This window comes from Vipera berus (genome assembly GCF_964194415.1).
Source record: "Vipera berus genome assembly, chromosome: 2".
Classification (NCBI taxonomy): domain Eukaryota; kingdom Metazoa; phylum Chordata; class Lepidosauria; order Squamata; family Viperidae; genus Vipera; species Vipera berus.
Genome location: NC_138203.1, coordinates 10,699,995 through 10,726,466, shown reverse-complemented (window position 1 = coordinate 10,726,466; position 26,472 = coordinate 10,699,995). Strand labels below are relative to the sequence as shown.

Genomic DNA, 26,472 nt, shown 5'->3' with positions numbered 1-26,472 from the left:
GGATGTGATGGAACCTCCCAATTTAAAGTTTTGATCTCATGACCACCCACTCCATTCCCCCCCCACCCCCAACGAACTGCAAACCTCACTGTGTGCACAAGGCAAAGGCCAACCCCCCACCCACCGGCCAGAGAGACCCCACCGGCCACTGGAGAAGGTGGCCAAAAAGGGCTTGTTGGGTCTGAGGCCACTTAGGGAAGCAAGCTTGTCCACTTGTTGGCCACAGAAGTGAGACAATGAGGTCCCTGACTTGTCACTTCTAAATTCAGAGACCAACATTGGGGAGAGAGGAGAATTTGCTGTGTGTGTGTGTGTGTGTGTGTTGAGGAAGAGGCTTCGTTTTTAAAAAGGATCCAAATCCAGGGAGTCCTTGACTTACAGCTATTCATTTCGTGACCATGTGAAGTTATACAACGGCGCTGAAAAAAGGGACCTATGGCCATTTTTCAGTCTTATGACCGTTCCTCGTGGTCACACGATCGAAACTCAGATGCCTGGCAACTGACTCATACTTATGACGGTCACAGTGTCCGGGGATCATGTGATCCCCTTTGGCGACCTTCTGACAAGCAAAACCAATGGGGAAGCCGAGTTTACTTAACAACTGTGTCTCTAACTCAGGGGTCTTCAGACTTGGCCCTTTTATGAGTTGTGGACTTCAACTCCCAGAATTCCTCAGCCAGCGTGGCTGGCTGAGGAACTCTGGGAGTTGAAGTCCACAAGTCATAAAAGGGCCAAGTTTGGAAGACCTCAGGTTTAACTTAACAACTGCAGTGATCCACTCAGCAACAGCGGCAAGAAAGGTCGTAGCCTGGGGCAAAACTCACTTAACACCTGTCTCGCTTAGCAACGGAAATTTGGAGATCAATTGTGGTCGCACGTTAAGGACTACTTGGAATGAAAAAAACATCCGCCCGGGTCCCTTGCTTGCAACCGCCTTGCTTGGGACGGTCCTGTCCAGCCAGGGGAGGCAGGGGGAGCCCAGGAAGAGGGTCTTGTCCAGGTTGCCCCCTCCCCACTCAGAGAGAGGACCCTGCCCCAGATGAGCCCTCCTGGCCCAGCCTTTGGCTTCATTCTGCCCCTTGACCGAGAGGCCAGCCGGCTGCACTTTGCACACCACGGCAGCCAGTGATTGTATCTCCCGGGTGCATCTGGATCGTGACGGATGTCCTGGTGGTCTCTTGAAGCCCCTTTTAAGCCCTGGGCTAGTGGCTGCTCAGCCGTGAATCTCTGAAAAGTGCCAATACCTCCTCCCCCCCCCCCCGCCAAAGGCCCAGGACTCCAGAGAGCAGAGGCCGAGCAGGTGTATCTCAGTGGATTTATTGGGCAGGAGCGGTCACTGCTCAGCCTCGGGGCCGTCTCACAGACATCCTTGAGGTCCTGGGGGTGGGAGAGGAGAAGAGGCAGCAGAAGGAACCGTGTTTCTCCTTCTGGTGATCACAGGGAGCTCCGGTCCAGAGGACGGGAAGCTGCAGAGAAGAAAGATCCAGTCAGCTTCCAAAGGAAAGAGCCACCGCGCCAAGCTTGTCGGCTTGGCAGGTGGTCCTCGACTTACAACGGTTCATTTAGTGACCACTTGAAATTACAACGGCCCTGAAAAAAACCGGCCAACTTTCACACTTATGACTACTTCCGGCATCTAAATTTGGAAGCTTGGCCTCTGGTTCATATTTATGACGGCCGCAGCGTCCCGGGTCATGTGATCCCCTTTTGCGACCTTCTGACAAGCAAAGTCAACGAGGAAGCCAGATTCATTTAACGACCATGTGACTGACTTATCAATTGCAGTGATTCACTTAACAACCGGGGCAAGAAAGGCCGTAAAATGAGGCAAAGCTCAATTAGCAAATGTCTCACTGAGCAGAAGAGGTTTGGGGCTCAGTTGTGGGGATAAGTCTATATTTGAGGGCTAGAAACATGCTGGATGCAATTAGTCCTCAACTTACCTCTAATGCTAAACCTGTCATGGTGACTGCCATTTTATTCTTGTTCTTATCCCACTCTAAGCAGAAAGTCTAACCCAGGGATCTTCAAATTTGGCAACTTTAAGACTTGTGGACTTCAACTCCCAGAATTCCTCAGCCAGCGTGCCTGGCTGAGGAATTCTGGGTGTTGAAGTCCACAAGTCTTAAAGTTGCAGGCTGGGGAATTCTGGGAGTTGAAGACCACAAGTCTTAAAAGTTGCCAAGTTTGAAGACCCCTGGTCTAACCCATGGCAGGCTGGCCTTTGACATCACTAGTGATCAGCATTTATTATAGGACTAGATAAAGGTGGTTTGTATGTGGGTGTGCAATTAAAAGAAGCTGGTGGTTGCCAAGATATAATTTTTAGCAATGTGTTTCAACATCTAGAGCAGGGATCCCCAATCCCCGGTCCGTGGACCAGTACCGGGCCGCGGCATGCCAGCAACCGGTCCGCACAAGCAAGCAAAGCCCCATTTGCGGGATGTAGCCAACACACAAACCACGCCCCCTCTGTTCCGTGGAAAAACCTCTCTCTACGGAACCAGTCCCTGGTGCCCAAAAGGTTGGGGACCTCTGATCTAGAGTAGTGCTTCTCAATCTCAGCAACTTTAAGATGCTATGCTGGCTGGGGAATTCTGGGAGTTGAAGTCCACACATCTAAAAGTTGCTGAGATTGGGAAACAATGCTGTAGATTAGAGTCAGAGTGTCCCTGTGTGTGTGTGTAAACCCTCGTGGGCCCCAAAGGGAGAACTCACCAGCGTTTTCCACTTTGCAGATATTTCTCTGCAGGATGCCTTGGGGGGTCATGCATGTCCGAGCACGTTCTTCCACCATGTCCTGAAAAATAAAGAAGGGGCTGAGAAGTTTGGGGGAAGAGTTCCCCCAAGTTGACCCCCACCACCTCTAACAAATTCCCAACCCTCTGCATTAAAGGGAGGAGGGAGGGGGCTGAAAGTACAGTATTCCTCCAGGTGGGCGCAATGGGGGCGCTTCTGCTGGGCACCCCCTTGAGGAGCTCCGAACCCCCTTTCCTTTGGCCTTGACCCACTTGGAGAGAGGCGGAATCAGGAAAGGATCTTTTCATCCCCAATGAGAATCTTGCAAGGCCCTACAGCTAATCCTCGGCTTATAACCACTCGCTTAGTGATGGTTCCAAGTTACGACCGCACTGAAAAAAAGCGACTTATGACCGTTTTACGACAGTTGCAGCCTCCCTATCAAAATCCAGGTGCTTGGCAACTGACTCGTATTCATGGGCGTTGCAGCGTCCCCAAGGTCAGCGTCTCCTTTTGTGACCTTCTGATAAGCAAAGTCAACGGGGAAGCCAGATTTACTTAACAACCGTGTTACTAATTGAACAACTGCAGCGATTCACCTAACAATGGTGGCAAATAACTCATAAAATGGGGCGCGACTCACTTAACAATTGTCTTGCTTAACAGTGGAAATTTTGGGCTCAGATGCGGTCGTAAGCCGAGGACCTCTCGTACTCAGGCAGGGGCAGAGACCCTGCCAGCACCACGGCAACCCCAGGCAGAAAAAGACCCCCGGCTACCGTCCCTCTCCCCCAGGGTGTCCATGAACCTAGGCAAAAACGCCCTTGTGGTTTCAGCCACCACCTTAATAATTTCCACCCCCCAGCCCCCCAGCCCCATCCGACGGACGTCCTGGGAGCTGCAGCCTTACGCCCCGTCGATGAATTCTGTCTGGTTGCTTTAACTTGGCCAGCTCCGCAGACGGGATCTCCTAGAAGAAAGAGCAAATGGAGGAAGACTTCATGCGTCCTCTTGGACAGGAACTTTTGCAATCTACAGTCTCATCTTTCAAAACCAAACACTAGGTTGAGTTGTTAAAACACATTCAAGCCGGAAGGCTGAAAGCAGATGAGAGCTGTAAACCACGGCAAGGCTTTTAGCCTGGTGTGCCTTTTCCAAAATCGGAATCTGAGCTGGAAAGGTAGAATAATAGCTCTTACGCATAAATAAACAGAGACAAACATTTGTCCAGAATGGTCTAGGGCAGGGGTAGGCAACCTTGGCTCTTTTATGACTCGTGGACTTCAACTCCCAGAATTCCTGAGCCAGCCGTGCTGAGGAGAAAAGGAGAGGTTTCCAACCTGAGCCGTGCTGGCTCAGGAATTCTGGGAGTTGAAGTCCACAGTCATAAAAGAGCCAAGGTGGCCTAACCCTGGTATAGGGTCTCCTGCTTGAGCAGGGGGTTGGATTAGAAGACCTCCAAGGTCCTTCCCAGCTCTGTTATTGCATGGCTGGTTGGGGAATTCTGGGAGTTGAAGTTCACAAATCTTAAAGTTGCCAAGTTTGGAGACCCCTGCTCTAGAATAAAATTCAAAGTTCCCCTGACAGGCTGTAGGCAGGGCCTGTCCTCCATCACTGGAGGCTTTTAAAGAGGAGACTGGACTTGTCCAGAATAATATAGGGTCTCCTCCTAGAGCAGGGATTGGACTAGAAGATGTCCAAAGTCCCTTCCAACTCCTATCCTATCCTATCCTATCCTATCCTATCCTATCCTATCCTATCCTATCCTATCCTATCCTATCCTATCCTATCCTATCCTATCCTATCCTATCCTATCCTATGAATTATTCTATTCTATTCTATTCTATTCTATTCTATTCTATTCTATTCTATTCTATTCTATTCTATTCTATTCTATTCTATTCTATTCTATTCTATTCTATTCTATTCTATTCTATTCTATTCTATTCTATTCTATTCTAATTCTATTCTATTCTACTCTACTCTACTCTACTCTACTCTACTCTACTCTACTCTACTCTACTCTACTCTACTCCACTCCACTCCACTCCACTCCACTCCACTCCACTCCACTCCACTCCACTCCACTCCATATTTTCTCTTCTCTTCTATTCTATTCTATTCTATTCTATTCTATTCTATTCTATTCTATTCTATTCTATTCTATTCTATTCTATTCTACTCTACTCTACTCTACTCTACTCTACTCTACTCTACTCTACTCTACTCTACTCCACTCCACTCCACTCCACTCCACTCCACTCCACTCCACTCCACTCCACTCCACTCCACTCCATATTTTCTATTCTATTCTATTCTATTCTATTCTATTCTATTCTATTCTATTCTATTCTATTCTATTCTATTCTATTCTATTCTATTCTATTCTATTCTATTCTATTCTATTCTATTCTATTCTATTCTATTCCATTCCATATTTTCTATTCTATTCCATTCCACTCCACTCCACTCCATATTTTCTATTCTATTCTATTCTATTCTATTCTATTCTATTCTATTCTATTCTATTCTATTCTATTCTATTCTATTCTATTCTATTCTATTCTATTCTATTCTATTCTATTCTATTCTATTCTATTCTGTTAGGGTATCTTCTTAAAAACCTCCAGTAATGGACCACCCACAACGTCTAGAAACACTTGAAACACTTGTGCCAGACCTGCCTGCTGGAGCGCCGTGGCAGCTGCATGTAGCTCTGCCTGATGCCCTCAAGTCCTCTCTCGCTCTCCAAGGCCATAATCGTCCATAGGCCGGAGCCTCACCCCCTGGACCTCAGCAGGATGGCACCGACAAGAGCCCTCAGTGCGGGGACCTTCTCCATCTGCTGGCTGGGGTGGCGCCTTATGATGGCTGGGCTTAATGTATTAGGAAACCCCAAGACGTGGGAACAAATTGGCCGCTAGTGGCTTCTTTCCATAATGACATGTTTTTCCTGGTCTCTCTTGCTCAAGTGGGGAAACAATGGCATTTCAAGCATGATCTGAACAACTTAAGTGTTTTGTTTAGCAACCTGTTATTTTCATGTATGAGTGGGCCTCCCAGTGTTATGCATAAGCTAGAGCTGATTGAAAGAGCTACTGATGATGCAGCTCAGGGATTTCAAGACGGGAAGGCTACACTTAGAATCACAGGGCCGGAAGGGACCTTGGAGGTCTTCTAGTCCAACCCCCAGCCCAAGGGAGGAGTCCTCATCCCAGACAAATGCTTGCCCAATCTTTTCTTGAAGGGATGGAGCACCGACAACTCTATGAGGCAAGCTGTTCCATTGATTAATTTGTTTGTCCATCCATCCCATCTGTCTGTCTGTCCGTCCATCCATCATCCATCATCCATCCATCCATCCATCCATCCATCCATCCATCTTCTATCTTGTCCGTCTGTCTATCATACGCATGTTATCTATCTGTCTCATAGAATCCTAGGCTGGAAGGGACCTTGGAGATCTTCTAGTCCAACCCCCTGACCAAGCAGCAGTCCTCCTCCAATCTTGGACAAAAGGCTGTCCAATCTTTTTTTGAAAACCTCTGGTGAGAAGTATTCAACTCTGGGAGGCAAACTGTTCTTCCGATTCATCGTTCTCACTGTCAGTTCATGCAACTCCCTTCTAAATTAACTCTCCTGACCTGGATCCCTCCCAAGAAGGTCCCAGCACCCAAACAGCAGGATCCCCAACAGATGCTCCCTTCCCTGAATCCCGACTGCTGGGGGAGAAGACCAGCAAGGAGTGGGCTCATTGTGGGCCAGGGCTGTTGTGGCCTGAAGGAGAACTGGGCTCTAGGGCAGCAGGTGAAACTTCACCTGGAGAACTAGGAGGCAGCCTGACCTGAAGCTCTGAGATCTCCACCCAAGGTGGACAAGGAGACTTCTCTGGGTCAGGGTCATCCTGATTGGCAATTTCTAGCAGGGGTGGGGTGAGTGTGTTACTACACTATTGGAGTGGATTCACTGCATGGCTATGAGTTCCTCTAAGGCAGGGGTTCTCGACGTTGGCGATTTTAAGAGGGGTGGGCTTCAGCTCCCAGAAGTCTGGTGGCTACTGGCTGGGGAATTCTGGGAGCTGAAGTCCACCAGTCTTCAACTTGCCAAGATTGCAAAACACTACTCTAAAGTAGGGGTCTCCAACCTTGGCCCCTTGAAGTTGTGGACTTCAACTCCCAGAATTCCCCAGCCAGCCATGCTGGCTGGGGAATTCTGGGCATTGAAATCCACCAGTCTTCAAGGGGCCAAGGTTGGAGATTCCTGCTCTAAAGTGAGAGCTGAGCTTAGTTGGATTTTGCTAATTAACCAAAGGGGGGTGGGGGAACTGAAGGGAAATGCACACAAAATGTCTGCCTGTGAATTCTGGCTCATTTTCTTGACTTCTTTTCTCCTCCTGTTCTCTACGGGAAGATGTAGCTTCATGTGGAGACCGGCTGCATTTGCTCCTTGCAAAGAATAATTGCTCTTCATGCTTAATTGACTCCTAAAAAACAGGGTGTGAATACTAATTAGAGGAAGAGGGTTGTAGGCACCAGCCTCCTCGTGGGAATGTCTGCCTTGCTGAACCGCCAATGAGTCAAGAAGGCATTTGTCTTCCTGGTCTCCTGGGCTTGGAAACATGGCTTTGGCCACGTTTTATGCCCTGCCACATGAAGGACCAGGCTGCATACTTGGTGCTTGTTCATAACTAAATGAAAATCCTTCCATTGTCTGCCCAAAATGGCTGCAATGCAGCTGTCCATCTTCTCCAGGTTGTGAGTCAACATCCAGCTGCTGTTGATTGTTGTTGATAATCTTGGTTGGTCGGCTGTTGATCTTAATTCAGAGACATCTGACATGTGTTGTGGGGCCAAAGGATTCCCTGAACTAACAATCCAAGTGAGGCTGGAAGCTGCATTCCTGTCTCTCCCCACCCCAAGGAGAAGTAACCCAGCTTTTACCAACCATCGGCTCAGGTGGGCACATTGGAATCCCTTCCTTCCTTCCTTCCTTCCTTCCTTCCTTCCTTCCTTCCTTCCTTCCGCCGATGTGGGCACATTGGAATCCCTTCCTTCCTTCCTTCCTTCCTTCCTTCCTTCCTTCCTTCCTTCCTTCCTTCCTTCCTTCCTTCCTTCCTTCCTTCCTTCCTTCCTTCCTTCCTTTTATGTATGTCATTCCTCAGTGGGCCATCCCCTCCAATAAAGAGCTGAACTCACACCCTGGCTGGCATCTCTTCCTTGTGTCAGACCCACTACACAATACTTCCTTCCTTCCTTCCTTCCTTCCCAGAGTCACAGACTTAGAAGGGACCTTGGAGGTCTTCTAGTGCACCCCCCTGCTCAAGCAGGAAACTCTGTACCATTTCAGACAAATGCTTGTCCAATCTCTTCTTAAAGAACATTGGACAATTTCTTTTTAAAGAGATCTCTCCTTCCTTCCTTCCTTCCTTCCTTCCTTCCTTCCTTCCTTCCTTCCTTCCTTCCTTCCTTCCTTCCTTCCTTCCTTCCTTCCTTCCTTCCTTCCTTCCTTCCCTCTGATCTGACCATTGCAGGAAGCAATTCTTCTTGATCCAGGACACTCATCTCTTCCTATCCTTTACCCTTGTGTTGTGTTTTAGGACACGTCGATTGAATTAAATTATTTCCTGGGTTTGCAAATGCCCTCATTAGGATGGGTTCCCACGGCACACTTCACCTTCCCAGGAGTTAATGAAGTACTAACCAAGGTTGGTGTGCTCTACCTTGGGGGAGAGTGTTGTGTGACTGCAGCCACAGAATCTAATTTTGATGCTGGAGATGATATTATTCGACTTGGAGGCTGCTCTGAAAGCTCCACGTAGCCCAAGAAAGATGAAGGATGCAGAGGGCGTTTTGGTCTTGATGTGTCATAAAAGGAGATGCAACTCAGCAGACCAAAATCTGTTTTTCCTTTTAGCGATATGTGGGAAACAGTAGGATTGCTTTTGCCGACTCATGCCGATAATGGCTTATTCCTGTTATTGTGCTTGCTCTCCTTCTTGATGTATCTCACAGATCTGATGAAAGAACTTTGGTGCCCAGAGGTATTCCTGTTATTGTGCTTGCTCTCCTTCTTGATGTATCTCACAGATCTGATGAAAGAACTATGGTGCCCAGAGATGTCCAGGTCAGCTTCTGACAACACAGGGGCCTTCAGGACAGCCTGGCTGGCCACCTCTCCCCACAGGGAGCCTTGGTGAGGGCAAGGAGACAGTCAGAGGACCCAGCTGGTTGCCTTTGAGCTGGTGGCTTCGCTTGAGAGAAGACAAGAAGGCTTCCCTGTTTTACAGCAAAACTCAGGCCGGGCATGTCTACGGAGAGTCTCAATCATCCAGATCATGGTTGTCCCAGAGGTCATGGTTTTCCAAAAGACAAAAAGTCAACCATGTCCCAAATTGTCCCAGTGGTCATGGTGTTCAAGCAGGCAGCGGGACTTTCTTGTTTACAGTAGCTGAAAAGCATTTCACTTCTCATCCAAGAAGCTTCTTCAGTTCTGACTGAATGGCGGAGAATGTGGAAGGGTTTATATTCCTTGCAGTCATCTGGTTGTTAGCACTCTTTCTGAGAGTGATACAAATGCCAAAGCTTGAGGCGACTGAAGAACAAACAAAGTGCCTCTTTTTTGGGGGGGGGGGTCCTTCTCTTCAGCTGTGTCCAATTCTCTGAGACTGCCTGCAGTTTTTTTTGGCAAGTTTTTCAGAAAGTGGTCTGCCATTGTCTCCTTCCTAGGGCTGGAGAGAGTGACTGGCCCAAGGTCATATAACTGGCTTTGTGTTCATGGGAGGTTTAGAACTCAGGGTGTTCCAGTTTCTAGCCTCATTGACTCATAATTGATTCATTAATTGATTGATTGATTCATTCATTCATTTTCGTCCATTCATATTCATTCATTAATTCATTCAATTTCTATATAGCCACCCAACTCAACCAAGTGACTCTGGGCGGCTTACAATTCTAAAATTATAAAACAATTAAAAACAATAAAACAGTAAAAACTTCCAGAAAATAAATTTCATAAAGCCGCTGTGATGATTAAATCCAGGAAACAAGACCCTTAAAATATTTTGAGCTCCAGGCCTGGGTCCACAACCATGTTTTTAAAGCCTTACAAAAGGTCAGCAAGGCTGGGGCCATTCTGATCTTGGAGGGGGTGGATATTCCAAAGAGCGGAGGCCACCGCAGAAAAGGCCCTGCCAGCCGACGCTCTTTGGCTGAGAGGAGCTGCAGCATACCCCAACCTGCTGGATCAACTTGATGCTTTCATCACTAGACCAAACTTTAGATATGTTTGAAGTAAAAGGAAAAAAAAGAACATTGAAATGAGAGCTGGAGAATGAAGTCTGCAAGGTGTTAACTGGGATCCAAGAAAAAGCAGAGCTATCCAACTGCAATGGCGCTTCGGTCCTCAACAAGACAAATTGCTCTTGCTGATTTATTTCATTCATTGTTTATCAGGTTTAGGACCTGCTTTATTCAAAAGACTTTTTGCAGTGGGATCCTTAGGAAGTCACAAAGGCCAGGAGGAAGGGGCAGAGACAACCACCCTGAATCCTCAAGCAACAGAAGCCAACACAGGGAATAAACTGGCAGGACCAGCATGAGAATGCAAGACAATGGATGGAAACTAATCAAGGAGAGAAACAACCTGGAATTAAGGAGAAACTTCCTAACAGTGAGGACAATTAACCAGTGGAATAGAAGTTGCCTTCAGAAGTTGTAGGTGCTCCAACACTGGAGGTTTTTAAAAAGAGACTAGACAGCTACTTGTCTGAAATGGTATAGGTCAGGGATGGCGAACCTTTTAGAGACCGAGTGCCCAAACTGCAACCCCAAACCCACTTATGTATCATCGGGTGCCGGGTGGGTGTGGCCCTTTGGGTGGGTGTGGCCAATTGGGTGGGCATGGTTGTAGTGGTAACGGCCAACTGGGTGGGACTAAAAAGTTCAATCAATCAATTCCAACTTTGCGAGAACTTTTTTTTCCCCGCGAGAAGTTGAAATTGATTGATTGATTGAACCTTTTTTTTTGTTTTTGCACATGGCAGCGGAGGCCTAAAGTGAAAAGGTTTTATAAAACCCAGCTGAAGGCCAAGGACTGGGGCGACAGCATGCGTGTCCACAGAGAGGGCTCTGTGTGCCACCAGTGGCACCTGTGCCATAGGTTCGCCACCACGGGTATAGGTCTTCTGCTTGAGCAGGGGTTGGACTAGAAGACCTCCAAGGTCCCTCCCAGTTTTATTGTTTGAACCCTCTGCTCAAGTAGGGGACCTTATACCATTTCAGACAAATGGCTGTCCAATCTCTTCTCGAAAACCTCCAGCGATGGAGCACCTTATAGTACTAAAGGAACTAACTGTTAGTCTAGTCCAGGGGTAGGCAACCTTGGCTCTTTTATGACTCGTGGACTTCAACTCCCAGAATTCCTGAGCCAGGCATGCTGAGGGGAAAGACAGTGTTTCCAAGCTGAGCCACGCTGGTTCAGGAATTCTGGGAGTTGAAGTCCACGAGTCATAAAAGAGCCAAGGTTGCCTACCCCTGGTCTAGGCCTAGGCCGCTTTATGACTCATGGACTTCAACTCCCAGAATTCCTGAGCCAGCCATGCTGAGGGGAAAGGGAGAGGTTTCCAAGCTGAGCCATGCTGGCTCAGGAATTCTGGGAGTTGAAGTCCACGAGTCATAAAAGAGCCAAGGTTGCCTACCCCTGGACTAGTCAAACCATTACTGATTAACTTCAAGAAATTCCAGATAAATATCACCCCTCTCTCTAAAAGAAGGGAAAAGAAAGATCCAGCACAGATTTCTGGCATCTAATCCTGGGAAGGCTGGAGAGCAGAACATAAAAAGGTCACTGAGTGAGGCCCCTGAAGACAATATGGCAACTGCTGGATAACCCTCAGAACAAGTTTGCAGGCTTATCTTGTCTCATTTTTGATTGGGTAACTTTCTTCATATGTCCTGCAAATGCTGCATTTATGATGTATCTTGGCCTAAGTAGAGTTTTTGATAAAGTGCTCCTGGTTTCCAAAGCTAGGTAAGCTAGGCTGGATGACGTGACATGACAGCTAAATAAAAACACAGCTGGCCCAAAGATATATGCTTCGTTAATGGGTCCTCAATCAAACTGGAGAGACCCATCAAGTGGGGAGTGTCACAGGGATTGGCCGCTTCACTCCCGTATTTTTTTTAAAAATGGTTTGAATGATGAAGTGCAAAGAATGAATATTAATTTGCCAGAGGATACAAAAGTGAGCAAGATAACTAGTGCTCTGGAAAAAAAGAGAGAAATTAACTTAAAAAGAATGAAAACCACATTGATAGCGAAATAGGCTGAATGTAATAAAATTGTATGAAGCAAAATGCAAATTAGGCACTTAAGGACACAAGAAATGAAATACATAGTTTGGGATGGAACTGTCAGGCTGGGTAGCTTTTAAAAGTTCTCAGAACAATAAAGAGTGTTTGTCGAGCTGATTAAGAGCCAGCAGAGTGATGTGGCTGCAAAAAGAAGGCAAATGCAGTTTTAGGCTGCATCAAACAAAGATATAATATCTAAATTGTGGGAAGGAATCGTTCCGCTGATCTCTGCTTTGGTCAGACCCTCACCTTGAGTTCCATGTCTTTTTCTGGGCATAAAGGAGAGGAGGGAAATTAGAACAGGTTCGGAGAAAGGCAGAAGTGGAAATCAGGAATAGGAACGAAGCTGCGCGCGAAGGGGCTGAGGACCACAAAGGAGTACAATAACTGTCAGGTCTGCTATCTTTGGCTTGGCGCCTTGCTGGCATCCTACCATCAAAGGCTAGGAGGGGGGGAGATGGGGTGAGGAAACAAGTGGGCAATCAACCTGCTTGTGTATGTGATGGGAAATGGGAGGGGGGGAATGACAGCTCGACACAGAGCAGGAGACTCGGGACCAGTTTGTTGTGATTCAGGGTCAGCCTGTGGGTTCGGCAGTTGGGTCATATGACTCAGAGGAGGAGGGGGGTGTTGAAGACCTTGCTGAGGGGGTTGAAGATCTTGCTGATGATAGCCCTCAGGCAGGCCCCTCCCACTTGGTCACCATGGAGACCCAGCTGTGTGAGCCTGACAGTGTGGATGAAGATGACCCACAGCTGGCCCTGTTCAAGGACGCCCGACGCAGGAGGCAGTCAAGTAGGAGTAAACAGAGGAAGGAAGTGGGGCTTCTCGGAAGGAGGCAGAGAGAGGCCACGCCCTGAACTCTTTATAAAGGGAATGTGTGGGGAGGGCTGGTTTGCTGAAAGCAACCGTTCGGATAGTGTTTCAAAGCTCCTGTATCTTGGTTCGTGTCTTGTTTGTTTTTGTAGTAATAAATTTGGCAGACGTTATTCTAGCCTCTTGCCGTTTGTAAAGGGGTTGCCTTTTCTGCAGGGCCGGTAGCAGGCTGGTACAGAACACAGTTTGTGCCAGCACCCAAGGCCAGGCACCTTGAGAAAGAACAGTGGGTTACACTAAACATCTCAGCATTCTCAAAACACCTAGGTGGACTCTGATTGGCTGCAGACGGGCTGGTCATGGTGGGGAGGGCTGGGATGCGGGGAAACTTTCTGCATCTTTTAAGCGTGGGAAATTTAGTTCTAGCCTGACTTTGCTGCAATCAACATCTTTTAGCAAAAAGACCCCCGACGGCTTCAACCAAATGGAGTTGAGCGTCTTCCTTTTCCTAAGGGATCAGACTGGGGCAGGCCTGACAATAACCCTGTTCAGAGTGAGGTTGCATGGAATAAAGTCAGGACCGGCTTTGCCTTGTTTTCCAGAGGGCAGGATGTAAAAGAATGCAGAATGAGAGAAGTCAGACTCCACCTGAATTTTCCCAGAATTGGAGCCCCAGGAGAGAGGAACCGATCACTTGGTTTGTGTATGTCTCTGTGTGTCGCTCTGTGTGTGTGTCTGTGTGTGTCTGTGTGCCTATGTTCCCCTTCTTTATTGGAGGCAGCTAAACAGCCACCTCTCAGGAATGCTGGAATTTGGATTCCTGTGTCTCAGGATGCTGCAGTTCACAAAGGGTGGATAGTCCCACTCACTTGCTGCCTGCAAGAGCCCCCCTCCCCTAATGCACCCCATTTAAATGCCACCTGGGCAGGATTTGAGTTTGGCTAGTCTAGAGAAAAGAAGGACTAGGGGTGACGTGATAGCATAGTTCCAGTATTTGAGGGGCTGCCATAAAGAGGAGGAGTTTCCACTTATTTTCCAAAGCACCTGAAGGCAGGACAAGAAACAACGGATGGAAACTAATCAAGGAGAGAAGCAACCTGGAATTAAGGAGATCCTTCCTATCAGTGAGGACATTTAATGAGAGGAACAGCTTGCCTTCAGAAGTTGTGGGTGCTCCATCACTGGGGTGGGTGGGGGGTGTGGGTTTAAGAAGAGATTGGACAGTCACTTGTCTGAAATGGTCTTATGGTTGAGCAGGGGGTTGAACTAGAAGACTTCCAAGGTCCCTTCCAGCTCTCTTCTGATTGATTGAGATGCCGATTCTTTGTTTCCTTTCCCCCTTATTGCTTTGGAGGGCAGCTGTCCATCCAGACCCCAACTGCATGGCAGCTAACTCCCTTCTTTTAGCAAAATGGAACATTGTTGTAGATGACCAGGCTGAGACCGAGGGAGGGAGGGAGGGAGGGAAGGGTCAAGCACGTCATCAGTTTGGCATCCCTTCGTGCCCACAAGAGATCTAAGTCCAGCCCTCCTTGAATTCCATTGACGCTTATCTACTGCCAATTTGCCTTGACGGTCGGTAGTCCAGATTCTTGTCTAAAGTTAGCAGGGAATCAAGTTGTACTCATCTGAACAGCCTTGGCTCCTGATTTCCTGTGCCTGACAATCGTTGCCCTCTTTAGGGCATCCCCCTCTGAGCCTCTCAAGGAGGAATAAGAAAAGAAACCAAAATGAAATGGAAGTTCTCCCTAGGGAGGCGAAGGAGGCCAAGCTATCCTCTCGTGGGCTTCCTCCACTTACCAGAATGTTCTTCTCAGTACCCAGCCTGGACTTCCCCGGAGCCACCTCAGCCCTGGGTACATTTGGCACGTGCGATGTGCTGAGCTGGAGAAGGAAGGAGGACATGAGGGGGCGGCCAACGGGCAGGGGGGAGTCCACCCTTGCAGGAGGGGGGGGAATCTGGTCTCTTCCCTGGAGGGGGGCAACCTCAAGGGGCTTCTAAAAAGGGAAAGGTTCCCCCGCACATGCGTGCTAGTCGTTTCCGACTCTAGGGGCCAGTGCTCATCTCCGTTTCAAAGCCGAAGTGCCAGAGCTTGTCCGAGGATGTCTCCGTGGTCATGTGGCCAGCATGACTAGACACCAAAGGCACACGGAATGCTGTTACCTTCCCACCGGAGTGGTCCCTATTTTTCTACTTGCATTTTTTACGTGCTTTCGAACTGCTAGGTTGGCAGAAGCTGGGACGCGTAACAGGCGCTCACTCTGCTACGCGGCACTCGGGATTCGACCTGCCAAACTGCTGACCTTCTGATTGACAAGCTCAGCGTCCTAACCCACTGAGCCACCGCGTCCCCCAGGGGCTTCTACCTGCTCACTAATTCCTTGTTGCCTCAGATGTTGTTCACGAAGGGCCTTCCTCTCCTGCATGGCTCTGGCCAGCCTCTTCTTCTGTGGAGGGAAAAGAAAGGGGCTTAGCAACCTCGGTGGTGGTGGTGGTGGTGGTGGGGTGCCCTCTTGACTAAAGAGACCCCTGCTCCCCTTTCAGAACCAAGCTGGGCCAGTGGCAGTAATGGAGGAGCAACCACATGTAGTCCTTGACTTACGACATTTTCAGCACTGGAAAAAGTGACTTATGACCGTTTTATCACACAACCGTGGCATCCCCACAGTCACGTGATCAAAATTCAGAGGCTTGGCAACTGGCTCATATTTATGACTGTCACAGTGTCCCGGGGGTGGGGTGGGGTGTGTGTCACGGGGTCCCCTTTTACGACCATCTGAAGAGCAAAGCCCTAATAAGCAGGCATATACATAGAATGAAGGCTACTGCTAAGCTTGTAAGCCGCCCTGAGTCTTCGGAGAAGGACGGGATATAAATGGAATTAAAATAAATAAAAATAAATAAATAAAGTCAACGGGGAAGCCAGATTTACTTAACAGCTGGGTTATTAGCTAGTCAACCGCAGTGATTCACTTAAGAACCGTGTGACTAAGTTAACAACTGCCAGTGATTCACTTTACGAAAGGTTGTAAAACGGGGCAAAGAAACCCTCACTTAACAAATGTCTCACTTAGCAACAGAAATTTGGGGCTCAACTGTGGACATAAGTCAAGGACTACCCATATTGGAAAATGGGACAGACCTAGGGATGCGACGTCCTTGTCCCAGTGTCTTCTCTTAGTCGCTGTGTCCTGCCAACCTTATTCTCGCAGCCGCCTCAGCCTTCCGGCCTGGCCTATGCCAGGAGTAGGCAACCTCGGCTCTTTTAGGACTCATGGACTTCTGGGAGTTGAAGTCCATGAGTCCTAAAAGAGCCGAGGTTGCCTACCCCTGGCCTATGCCATCCTGACTCTCGGTTGAGGTGGGGGAGCTGCAGGGCTGCACCCAAGGGCACCACCCACCAGGTAAATGTTGTACTTCAACAGCCGCTTCCGGGCATCAGAGACACTGGAGCCCAGCTCCCTCAGTTTGGTCTTCATGTCAACCATCAGGTGGGCCGGAGGGTCCTGGTGGCCTTGGAGCTTGGTGACTTCGGGCAAGAGGGGTCCCAAGGCGGTGTACAAGGCAGAAATGAAGTTCCTGCAAACGAAACATCAGGAGAAGGTTCTGTAGCGGGTGTCCTAACTCAGTAGCAGCTCCTGCCAGTGCCGAAGGCAGCCCAGGGAAGGTCCAGAGCCATTGGGGCAGCAGCTCTCCTTCTGTCCCCATCACTGACCCTTCACACAAAGTGGGCCTGCTCTGAGCACTTGCAGGGCAGACCCCCTACGCTGGGGCACATGGAGGCAGCACACTTATGGCAGTCCTTCTGATTGCGACCGTACTGAGCAGGAGAAGAAGAGGGCCCTCCTGTCCACCTTGGTGAACTTCCCGGATGCATCTGGTTTGCCACTGAGGGATCCAAAATGCTGGACTGGGGAAGCCCCTCTGGGCCCCTCTCCACTTGCCCCGCACCAACTGGCTCTCTGACTTTAGACTCCACGTGAAAGATTGCTAATGTTTCTTCCCCAAAGCGTTCCACTAGAATTATGTTTAATAAGATTCTGTATTGTCTGAACAGTTGGGTGAAACTGTTTTTATTCCAGGCTAGGGAAGCCCAACGAGATGCTACCTGCACTACAGGAGGGGGTTAAGGTGGGAGAAAGAGAGATGATATGCTCTGAGTAGGCAGGATGGTGTGGTTCCTTAAAGGAACACTTAAGACAAACCAGCTAGCCAGCTGCCCTGACGCACGCCCAGTCCCACGGGGCAGTGCCAGCCCTCTATGGCAGTTGGGGTGGGGTCCCTGCTGGCCACGACTCTCACCAGGGGAGCTTGGTCCAGTCACTCTGGCTCAGTCTAACCTACCTCACAAGGTTGGGAGGAGGATAACTGAAGGAAGACCCAGGAGACCCCCCCCAAGTGCTTTTCCAAAGACAGCTGTTTTGGTTTTCTTCTTGCAAATGTTTTGCTTCTCATCCAAGAAGCTTCTGAAGAGAAGCAAAACATTTTCACAAAAAACAATAGCAACAACTAAAAAAGAGCAGTTGCCTTTTGGAAAAGCATCCCTGGGACAACCATGACCTGGATGATTGAGCATCTCCATAGATGAGACCTGGAAGAAACACTTTGCTGACAATGATTGCTGTCCCAAGGAAGATGGGGCAGATGAGGTTGACGTTGCCTCCAGGCCATCTCATGGGGAATCCACCTTTGCAGTGGCCTTGAGATCCACCCACAGCTGGCTGGCCTTGGAGCGCCCATCCCACCTTAACTGAGCCCTGGGATGGTCCTGCCATCACCCCTCTCGGAGAGTCCGTGGCAGTCGAGAGCCTCTCATGCGAGGGGAGACACTTACATGGTCTCCTCATCCAGTTCCTCTTCGCCATAGTTTAGGTTGTCACTCATGGAAGATCGAGGCTCTGTTGTGGGGAAACAGAAGTGGAGAGAGGAAGACTGGCAGCTCTGAGGGCCGGGGAGGGGGATAAGAGTTGGGGGCCGGGGATGAAGCTCCCCAAGAGCAGACCACCTACCCTGTTGAAGGAGATTGACATTAGAAGGGATTCCCCATTTGACTGATTGATTGATTCATTACAGGTGGCCCTCGACTTACCAGCACAACTGAATCCAAAATTTCTGTTGCCAAGCGAGACAGGTGTAAAGTGCATTTTGCCCCATTTTATGACCTTTCCAGCCACAGCTGTTAAGTGAATCGCTGCAGCCTATTGGGTTAGTAACACTCTGGCGTCCCCATTGACTTTACCGGCCAGAAGTTCGTAAAAGCAGATCACGTGACCCCGGGAAAGAGCAATGGTCGCAAAGACGAATCAGTTGGCAAGCAGCTGAATTTTGAACACGTGACCCTGGGGATCCTCTGCAGTGGTCATTAAGTGTGAGAGCAGGGCGTAGGTCACTTTCTCTGGTGGCGTTCGAAGGGTCACTAAATAAACCGTTGTAAGTTGAGGACCACCTGTAATTAATTCAGACGTAGATGCTGCCCGATCCCTCAGGAACCAGATAACATGAGTCCAGAAGAAAAACTCCGGATGAACAAGCCATCTACTCTCTCTCTTGGATGGCTGCCCACCTTGCAAGGGGCTAGTTGAACCCTCCCTGCTCTTGTTTCCTGTTATTCTCCACCAGGACCAGGTCAGGCTGAGCCCCCACGTTTACCCATCATCCCTTGGCGGGTGCCCTGAAGGAAGCCAAGCTGTCTCCTCCTGCACGGTCGTGCCTGGGCTCCAGACCACCTGCCTTCTGCTCCCAGGGACCCCTCCACCCTTTCTCCTGGGTACCAGCCTAGGGTGGAGCCCTTACCTTGGAAACTCGGGGAGCCAGAGCCTCTGCTGTCCATGGCCTCGGTGGCTGAAAGGCTGGGAAGGGGCGGAGAAGAAGCCGGACGAACCTGCGGCTGAAGGGGGAAGGGAAAGGTTGCGTCTGGTTCTCAGGAGCCCAATAAGGGCCTGCACCCTTGCCCCTGCATTGGGTGGGTGGGCTCCTGTAGCTCCTTCAAGGGGTGTGTGTGTCCATAAGCCCTTCTCTACAATCCCTAACGTTGAAGGCTCTCGTAATCTGGGAGACTACCAACCCAGGTTTTATCCTGGGGCAAATTTCCTTTGGGCTTTTATTTCCTCTGGCCTTCCTTCCTTCCTTCCTTCCTTCCTTCCTTCCTTCCTTCCTTCCTTCCTTCCTTCCTTCCTTCCTTCCTTCCTTCCTTCCTTTCTTCCTCCCTCCCTCCCTCCCTCCCTCCCTCCCATCCTTGTCATTTTCAACTGATAGTCAGTACTGCAGGGCTCCTGCACACACCTCCACTGGACACTCTGGCTGTGCGTGCATATCTGTGTTATGCACAGCATTTTATTTTTGTAAAAAAAATGCTTTTATTTGGGAATCCTTCCCTCATTTTTCTGTTTTGGCTCCAGTTCTGCTAACCGCTAGAGGGGGTGATTTATTCCCATCCTTCTGAAGACACATAGCCCGGCTTACTAAACGACAGTAATTAAAAACCTGAGTAAAACATAATCATCCCCAGAGCAAGCAATTAGAAAAAAAAGCAGGAGATTAAAGGCGGGTCAAAGCTATTAATTCAGAGGCAACTTGGAGGGCGTCCATCATTTCCCCTCCCAACTCTGAAAAACCTGCAGCCTGTCACTTTTCCGTTTCTTCCCGTAGCCAACATTGTGTCTCCTTAATCTTCCCGACAGCATTGTGATGTCAGCTGCTAATTGTGAGTTCTTGGCTTGTCATCCAGCCCCGGAGGACTTCGTGGGATTTGCATGTTCAACTCTCTCTAAACCTAAACGATTTTGATTCCGTTTTCCAAAGATGCGGAGGCCGGAGAGGGGGAGAGTGAGCTGAACAAGAACCGCCTCTGGCGTGGCACCAGCAGGGGGCAGTGCAGGAGAGTTTTTCTCAGGCCTGGATCACACAGGCATCCCAGAAGCATCTGGGGGGCCTCAGAGGAGGACCAAGGACTAGCAGGCCGAGGGACGCTGCTGTGTTGTGCCCCTTTCCTTTTGGGAAGCATTGGGGCACCTCCTTCCACCCTTCTGTGAAAGTTGGGTGAACTCCACTTAGCCACACCAGCCATTTTCCAACTTCTCCACAAGCAGCTTCCTCCTTCCTTCCTTCCTTCCTTCCTTCCTTCCTTCCTTCCTTCCTTCCTTCCTTCCTTCCTTCCTTCCTTCCTTCCTTCTTCTTCTTCTTCTTCCTTCTTCTTCTCCAGTTCAAACAGACACGTTGGCCATAGTGGTCACCAGCATTGGAATGGGGGTGGGTGGTATTCACATTAAAGGATCCTCTCATCAGAGCCCCCTCCCTTTGCTGTCCTTCACCTTCCTATTGATTTGTGAAGTTCCATTTATTTTGGGTTGCCAGCATCAGCCAACCAGCATCCAGGGTACCTCTCAGGGCAACCATGGCCCATTTCTGATCCTGCCTTCAGCCCCTCCCCTTTCTACCCCCACCGCCAAACCAGAACTCCAACCTGGGTTAGGTAGCTTGTGAACATTATAGATAACCCATATGGTGGCCAAACCTGGATGGATGAAGTAATGCAACTCCTCCCCGAGGAGCAGGAGGCCTCCAGCAGCCTCTTCCCCAGGGGTCCCCCAGACCCACCTCAAGGACCCTGATTCCTGTGACAGCCCACTGCTATATCTGGCTGAGCTGCACCTGAGCCTGTGTCCCGCTTGCTACTTCTTCCTTGGAGTAGCTGTTACTTCCTGGTTGCTAGGCAGTGATGTCAAGGCTGAGTAATGAGGTCACAAGGGAGGGAGGAGTTCATGGACCTGGCAGGTGTGAAGCAAAGGACTCCTGGCTCTTGCAGGTGTGTTGCTGGCAGATGTTGCTGGATCACTTTGAAGAGACTGGAAGACAGTGCTTAGGACGGCATCTTGAAGGCATCTCTTGATCTTCAGATAGGTTGGGACATCAATGCCATCCTCCCTCCACCACTCCTTTTGGTAGGCAGGGCTACCATGAATATTTGGGGAGAAAGACACAACAGCTTCATCCACCCAAGAGGGAAAACCAGACGTTTGAGGGAGAAAGGAATCAACTGCTTTGATTATGGTCAGACAGGATCACAGTAGAGGTTGGTGATGGTGCTCGCTCAGTCCATAGCATCTCCTGTGGTGGTCTGTGACCCCATTATGACCACTTCTGCCAATGCTCCCAAGGTGGCACAAAGGCCCATAAAGTTTGACTGGATTAAACCAGGGGAGCTGGCTCTGTACAGCACCAGGAACCCTTCAACTTGTGGTGAGGCCCATCCTGTGGTGATTGCTTGAGCCATGGACAAAAAGTCTCCTGGTGGCTCCTCTTCCCTAGAAAGCCCAGGAAGCTTCCAAGGCACAGCTGAGCCAAGTTAGGTTAGTGCTAGGGCTGGGTTAGCCTAGCCAAGACCCTCACCTGGTGTGACCCTCACCTGACCCATCAGAAGACCCATCACTAGACCCAACACGAAACCCTCACCTGAGATGACCCACACATGACCCATCAGAAGACCCCTCAGAAGATCCATCCCACCACAAGACATCACCTGATGTGACCCTCACCTGACGTGACCTCCCCCTCACAAGACCCACTGACCACCTGAAGTCCTTACAAGCAGAAGAACACCGACAAGGACATCCCCTAAGCTCTGCTGAAGACGTCACCTAACCTGGTGTACAAAACATTCAGAACCCAGCCCACAAGCTTGGAGAACAAACCTCCACCCTCGTCCTCCACCCGAGCTACAGATATTTGCCACTGGCACAAACTAGCCACCCTCGCCAGAGTCAATAGAAGTGGGGAGAAGTGGTGGCATGCAGCCCCTCGGGGCTACAAGCCTGCGGCACTTGGCCTTGGCTTCCTGCTGACTTCGAGAACGGAAGCTGGGGGAAGCTGGTTTGCTTTCAACACCGCCCCGATTTCAAATAAAACCCTCAGGATGTTTACAAGGAAAGACGTGATTTCCCTCCCCATCTCAACTGGGCCTCTGTGGTGGGTGACTTTCTCCATTAGGCCTCCGTGGGCTCCAGCAGGTGCTTTAATGGTCTTGTGGCTGCGTCCCAAGCAGCTGTGAGCACTGCGCAATTTAAAACTCTGCCTTAAGAGCACGACAGCTCACAAAGTGCCTTCCAGCTTTGATTTGTGGTTGGGAGTAAGTCCACAGCTGCTTCCTGGCCTGGGTGGTAATCAAAGGTGCCATCAGCGATTCCTGGATTTGTTCCATTTCCACTTTTGAGCAAGGAGTTGGAGAGCCAGGTAGAAGAAAGAAGGAAGGTGACAGGAGTAGCGGTGTTTTCTCAACCTTGGCAACTTGAAGATGGGTGGACTTCAACTCCCAGAATCCCCCAGCCAGCATGCCAAAATTGAGAAACACTGAATTAAAGGCTTGGAAATGTGATACATGGAAACTTATAGGACAACTCTGTGATTGTACGTGCCTGATGGATCTCATCAAATAAGTAAAAAAAAATGTACTGGAGACATTCCCTCGACACGTTGACCTTGGTTGGTGTTAATCTTGGTTAGTGTTTTGTGACTTAACGATGTCGGGCTTGCTAGGTTTAGTCATCCATGCTTGGGCAAAGTCACAAAAATGGATGAACAGTTAAGTGGAGATGTGAATCCAATCAACATCTCTTGAGATCAAGGGTTGAAAGATCTACAGTAGTGAAGGAGAGACATGCAGGTGTCATTCAAGAATTACCCAGCATGCAGTTGACCCCAAAGAAATATTAAAGGGGATTTGGGGTTATTATGTTGTTTTGGTTTTTTGCACATCTCACCAGAGATGGACAGTCTCTCTCTCTTTCCCTCTTTTCTGCTGCAAGACAAGCCCACTAATCCACAGAGCAAGTCTTTCTCCTTTGGCCAGGCCAGAGAGCAAGCAAGCATCTGCAGGGTGTGGTCCAAAAAGTCATTGTGGTGTGGTGCTGTCAGCCTTTCAAGGTAGACCATGCTAGGAATTCAATGGCACATTTAAAGGTTGGTGCCACTTTTATTGTAAAGCTATCAGAGCAGAATCTTGCAAGTCTGAATGTGCTTCGCTCCTCCTTCCCTTTATCTTCTGGAGAACTAGCGAGGGGCTTGGCTGAGACATTTTCTCACATTACATTCCTGCCCGGACTCAGGTGTCTTTTATCTGACTGTTGCCTTCGTAGCAGCTCTTCCTTCTGCTCCTCAAGGCCACTTGCGCTACCCTCTCAGATGGGCATGAAGGCCAACATCTTTGACCCTACCATCCTGGCCACCCTCTTGACTCATTGGATAGCCCCCATGGACACTTCTGGCTGGGTTCCAAAGGAAAGCCTTGAGGGGGCCAAGCCTTGAGTTGACTCAAAGAAGCCAGCTGAGGGACAGTCATGAATGGGGCACTCAGAGGTAGCCCTCTCCGAGGAAACCTTGGTGCTCTCTGAGCTTGCTTGTTTTCTTGCAGACATTTCATTACCCGACTAGGTAACATCATCAGTGCTAGTAAGAAGTGCTGTTTGCTGTCGGTTTATATTCTGGCGGCTTGCCTGTTTGTGTGGGTGGGGATGGTCTTAGGGATTCTTTGGTTTGGCTGTTGGCTCTTGGGCAGTTTCTTGATTGGGGTATTGATTATTTTATTTATTTTATTTTATTTTATTTTAATTCCATTTATACCCCGCCCTTCTCCGAAGACTCAGGGCAGCTTACAAGCTTAGCAGTAGCCTTCATTCTATGTATGTGCCTGCTTATTAGGGCTTTCACACACACCCCCAAGCGGCATTATTACAAAGTCAGCTTAATTGCCCCCAACAATCTGGGTCCTCATTTTACCTACCTCGGAAGGATGGAAGGCTGAGTCAACCTTGAGCCTGGTGGGATGCGAACCTGCACTAATTGCAGGCAGCTGGTGTTACTTAAGGAGGCATTAGCCCACTGCTCCACCAAGGCTCTTACTTGATTGCTGGTTACTTGATTGCTGGTCTGAAGTTGACCTTGGAGCTAATCTATGCTGATCTGAGTGCTAATTCCTGGTGGGGAGGTGCTGGAGTCGTTTCCTCTTTGGGGCTGGTTGATTGTCTCTTTTGCAGAGTCTGTAGATGTTGTTAATGTCTATGTGTCTGTTGATGGCTAGTTTGTCAGAGTGCCAGGCTTCTAGAAATTTAAACCCGACAGCAAACAGCACTCCTTATCAGCACTGATGATGTTACCTAGTTGGGTAATGAAAACGTCTGCAAGAAAACCACCAAGCTCAGAGAGCACCAGGGACCCCTCGTTTGTTTCAACCCCGAGCTACAAATAGTAGTGGTAGCCCGCTCCGTTCGCCTTCACAAAAGAGGCTCCAGGAGGACCAGCTGAAAACCAGCGGCCAGGAAGTCTCCTCCCTTGTTCCACCAGCTCCATCTCCTCTGATCCCACCTCAAATCCCCAAAGTGTTTACTCACCCATGACTTTAGTGGCCTCCTGCCAGGTGGTTTCCCCAGATACTCTCCCAGGTTCCTGATTTCAGAGTAGAAAATAAACAGGTCAGTCGCGGATTGCAGGGAACAGAAAGTTTTCCCATAAAGTCTGGAGTGGAGAAGCAGGTTAAACTGGGGCGCAGAATCTTAAGAGTTAAACCTTAAGAGAAAGCAAGGAAGGAGACCAGCAAGCTCAACCTGCTACTTGTCCAAGACCTTTGATTGAATCCCCCTCAACAGTCTGGTCTCCTTCCTCGCTTGAATGCCCCCAGAGGAGAAAAGAGGAGGAGGAAGTCCTCAACGTACGACCACAATTTGAGCCCAGAATCTTATGTTGCTAAGCGAGATATTTGTCAAGTGAATTTTTCCCCCATTTTACAACCTTTCTTGCCACAGTGAATCATTGCAGTTGTTAACTTAGTAACCCGGTTGTTAAGTTAATCTCACTTCCCCAATGACTCTGCTTGTGTGAATTTTGCAAAAAGTGGTCACATGACCCTGGGATACTGCAACCGTCTTAATGCCAACTGTCTGAATTTTGATCACGTGACCATGGGGATGCAGCAATGGTCATACGTGTGGAAAATGGTGATGACTCATTTTTCCCCCGGTGCTGTTGTAACTTTGAATGGTCACTAAATGAACGGTTGTAAGTCGAGGGCTACTAGTATTATCTATGTTCTTGAGTTACTAATAATGTAATTAAGTCTAATAAATGATAAATGATGAGCCCACCATGTCTTTGGGTCATTGGCTCCCCCTCAAACTATTCTTATCAGTAAACAGTGGCATCACTGCTTCAGACAGGAAGGTGGTGAAGAGAGTGGTGAGGACAGCAGAAAAGACTAAGGGGAGTTCCTTCCCTTCTATCCAGGATGTGGCATGTAAGCGATGCTTGAGCAGGGTCCGCAGGATCATCTGGGATGCCTCACACCCTCCCCAGGACCAGTTGTCCTTGTTACCTTCTGGGAGGAGTCTTCGTGGTATTCGAAGCAGAACAACTGGATTCTATAATAGCTTCGTTCCATACAGTGTCAACCTTGTGAACTCTCAAGAATCTTTTTTGCGCTATGTATTGAAAATGGACAGTGATTAATATTCGTATTTGTCTATGTCTATGTCTATGTCTATGTCTATGTCTATGTCTATGTCTATGTCTATGTCTATGTCTATGTCTATGTCTATGTCTATGTCTATGTCTATGTCTATGTCTATGTCTATGTCTATGTCTATGTCTATGTCTATGCTGGGCTTTTTTTGTCATAGAACGCCCAGAACAGAGTTCCGGCACCTTTTTTGGATGGAACCTTGTAGGTTGTACCGTATGGGTGGGTTGTATGACGTGTGAGTTCCGGCAGCTTTTTCTTTTACAAAAAAAGCACTGTGTATATGTCTATGTCTATGTCTATGTCTATGTCTATGTCTATGTCTATGTCTATGTCTATGTATATGTATATGTATACAGTATGTATATGTATATGTATATGTATATGTATACAGTATGTATATGTATATGTATATGTATATGTATATGTATATGTATATGTATATGTATATGTATATGTATATGTATATGTATATGTATATGTATATGTATATGTATATGTATATGTATATGTATATGTATATGTATATTCTGAGAGTGGACATCAGAATTTCATTTTTTACTATGTGCCATTTTTTAACCACACCTCACCTCATCTTCTATCTTCTATCTTTGATCTTCGACCTTCGATCTTCTATCTTATCTTCTATCTTCTATCCTATATTTTATATCTTATATCTTACCTTATCATCTTATCCTTATCACCACTGATAAGGCCCTTTTTTCAAAATTATTTCTTAAGAAAGAGTAGAGGCTGTTCCTCGTGGACCCCCTGCTCGATACCTCTCTCCAGTCTGATGATGAACCATCCTTGAGTGTTCTTAAATTACAGTCTTCATGCTAGCTAGGCAGCCACTTAATTGCCTGAACATCTGGCTGACACTTAACCAGCTTTGAAGTCAACATGTTATGGGAGAGTTGGTTGGTCAAATGTTTACCTGAAAATGAAGAAGTATTTAGGGTATTTCCTTAATCTACTGAGGAAGGTAATGATCAAAACATGGTACAAGACGAAGCTTGTTCCTGCTCAATCCATGCTCTCTTCTAGCAAATGCTTCATGG

The 26,472-nt window shown here is 48.5% G+C and overlaps 1 protein-coding gene across 1 annotated transcript; it reads right to left on the bottom strand.

Moving 5' to 3' along the window:
- Positions 1-1,390: 1,390 nt before the first annotated feature.
- On the bottom strand, positions 1,391-20,674 carry LOC308660937 (uncharacterized protein). The gene is made up of 8 exons (XM_081315579.1): positions 20,506-20,674; positions 17,744-17,807; positions 16,311-16,488; positions 15,276-15,356; positions 14,709-14,792; positions 3,653-3,712; positions 2,722-2,803; positions 1,391-1,469 (listed from the first exon to the last, which is right to left on the bottom strand). Exons 2-8 carry the CDS (start codon positions 17,791-17,793, stop codon positions 1,438-1,440), a joined length of 567 nt encoding a protein of 188 aa, XP_081171705.1. The 5' UTR covers positions 17,794-17,807; positions 20,506-20,674; the 3' UTR covers positions 1,391-1,437.
- Positions 20,675-26,472: the final 5,798 nt, after the last annotated feature.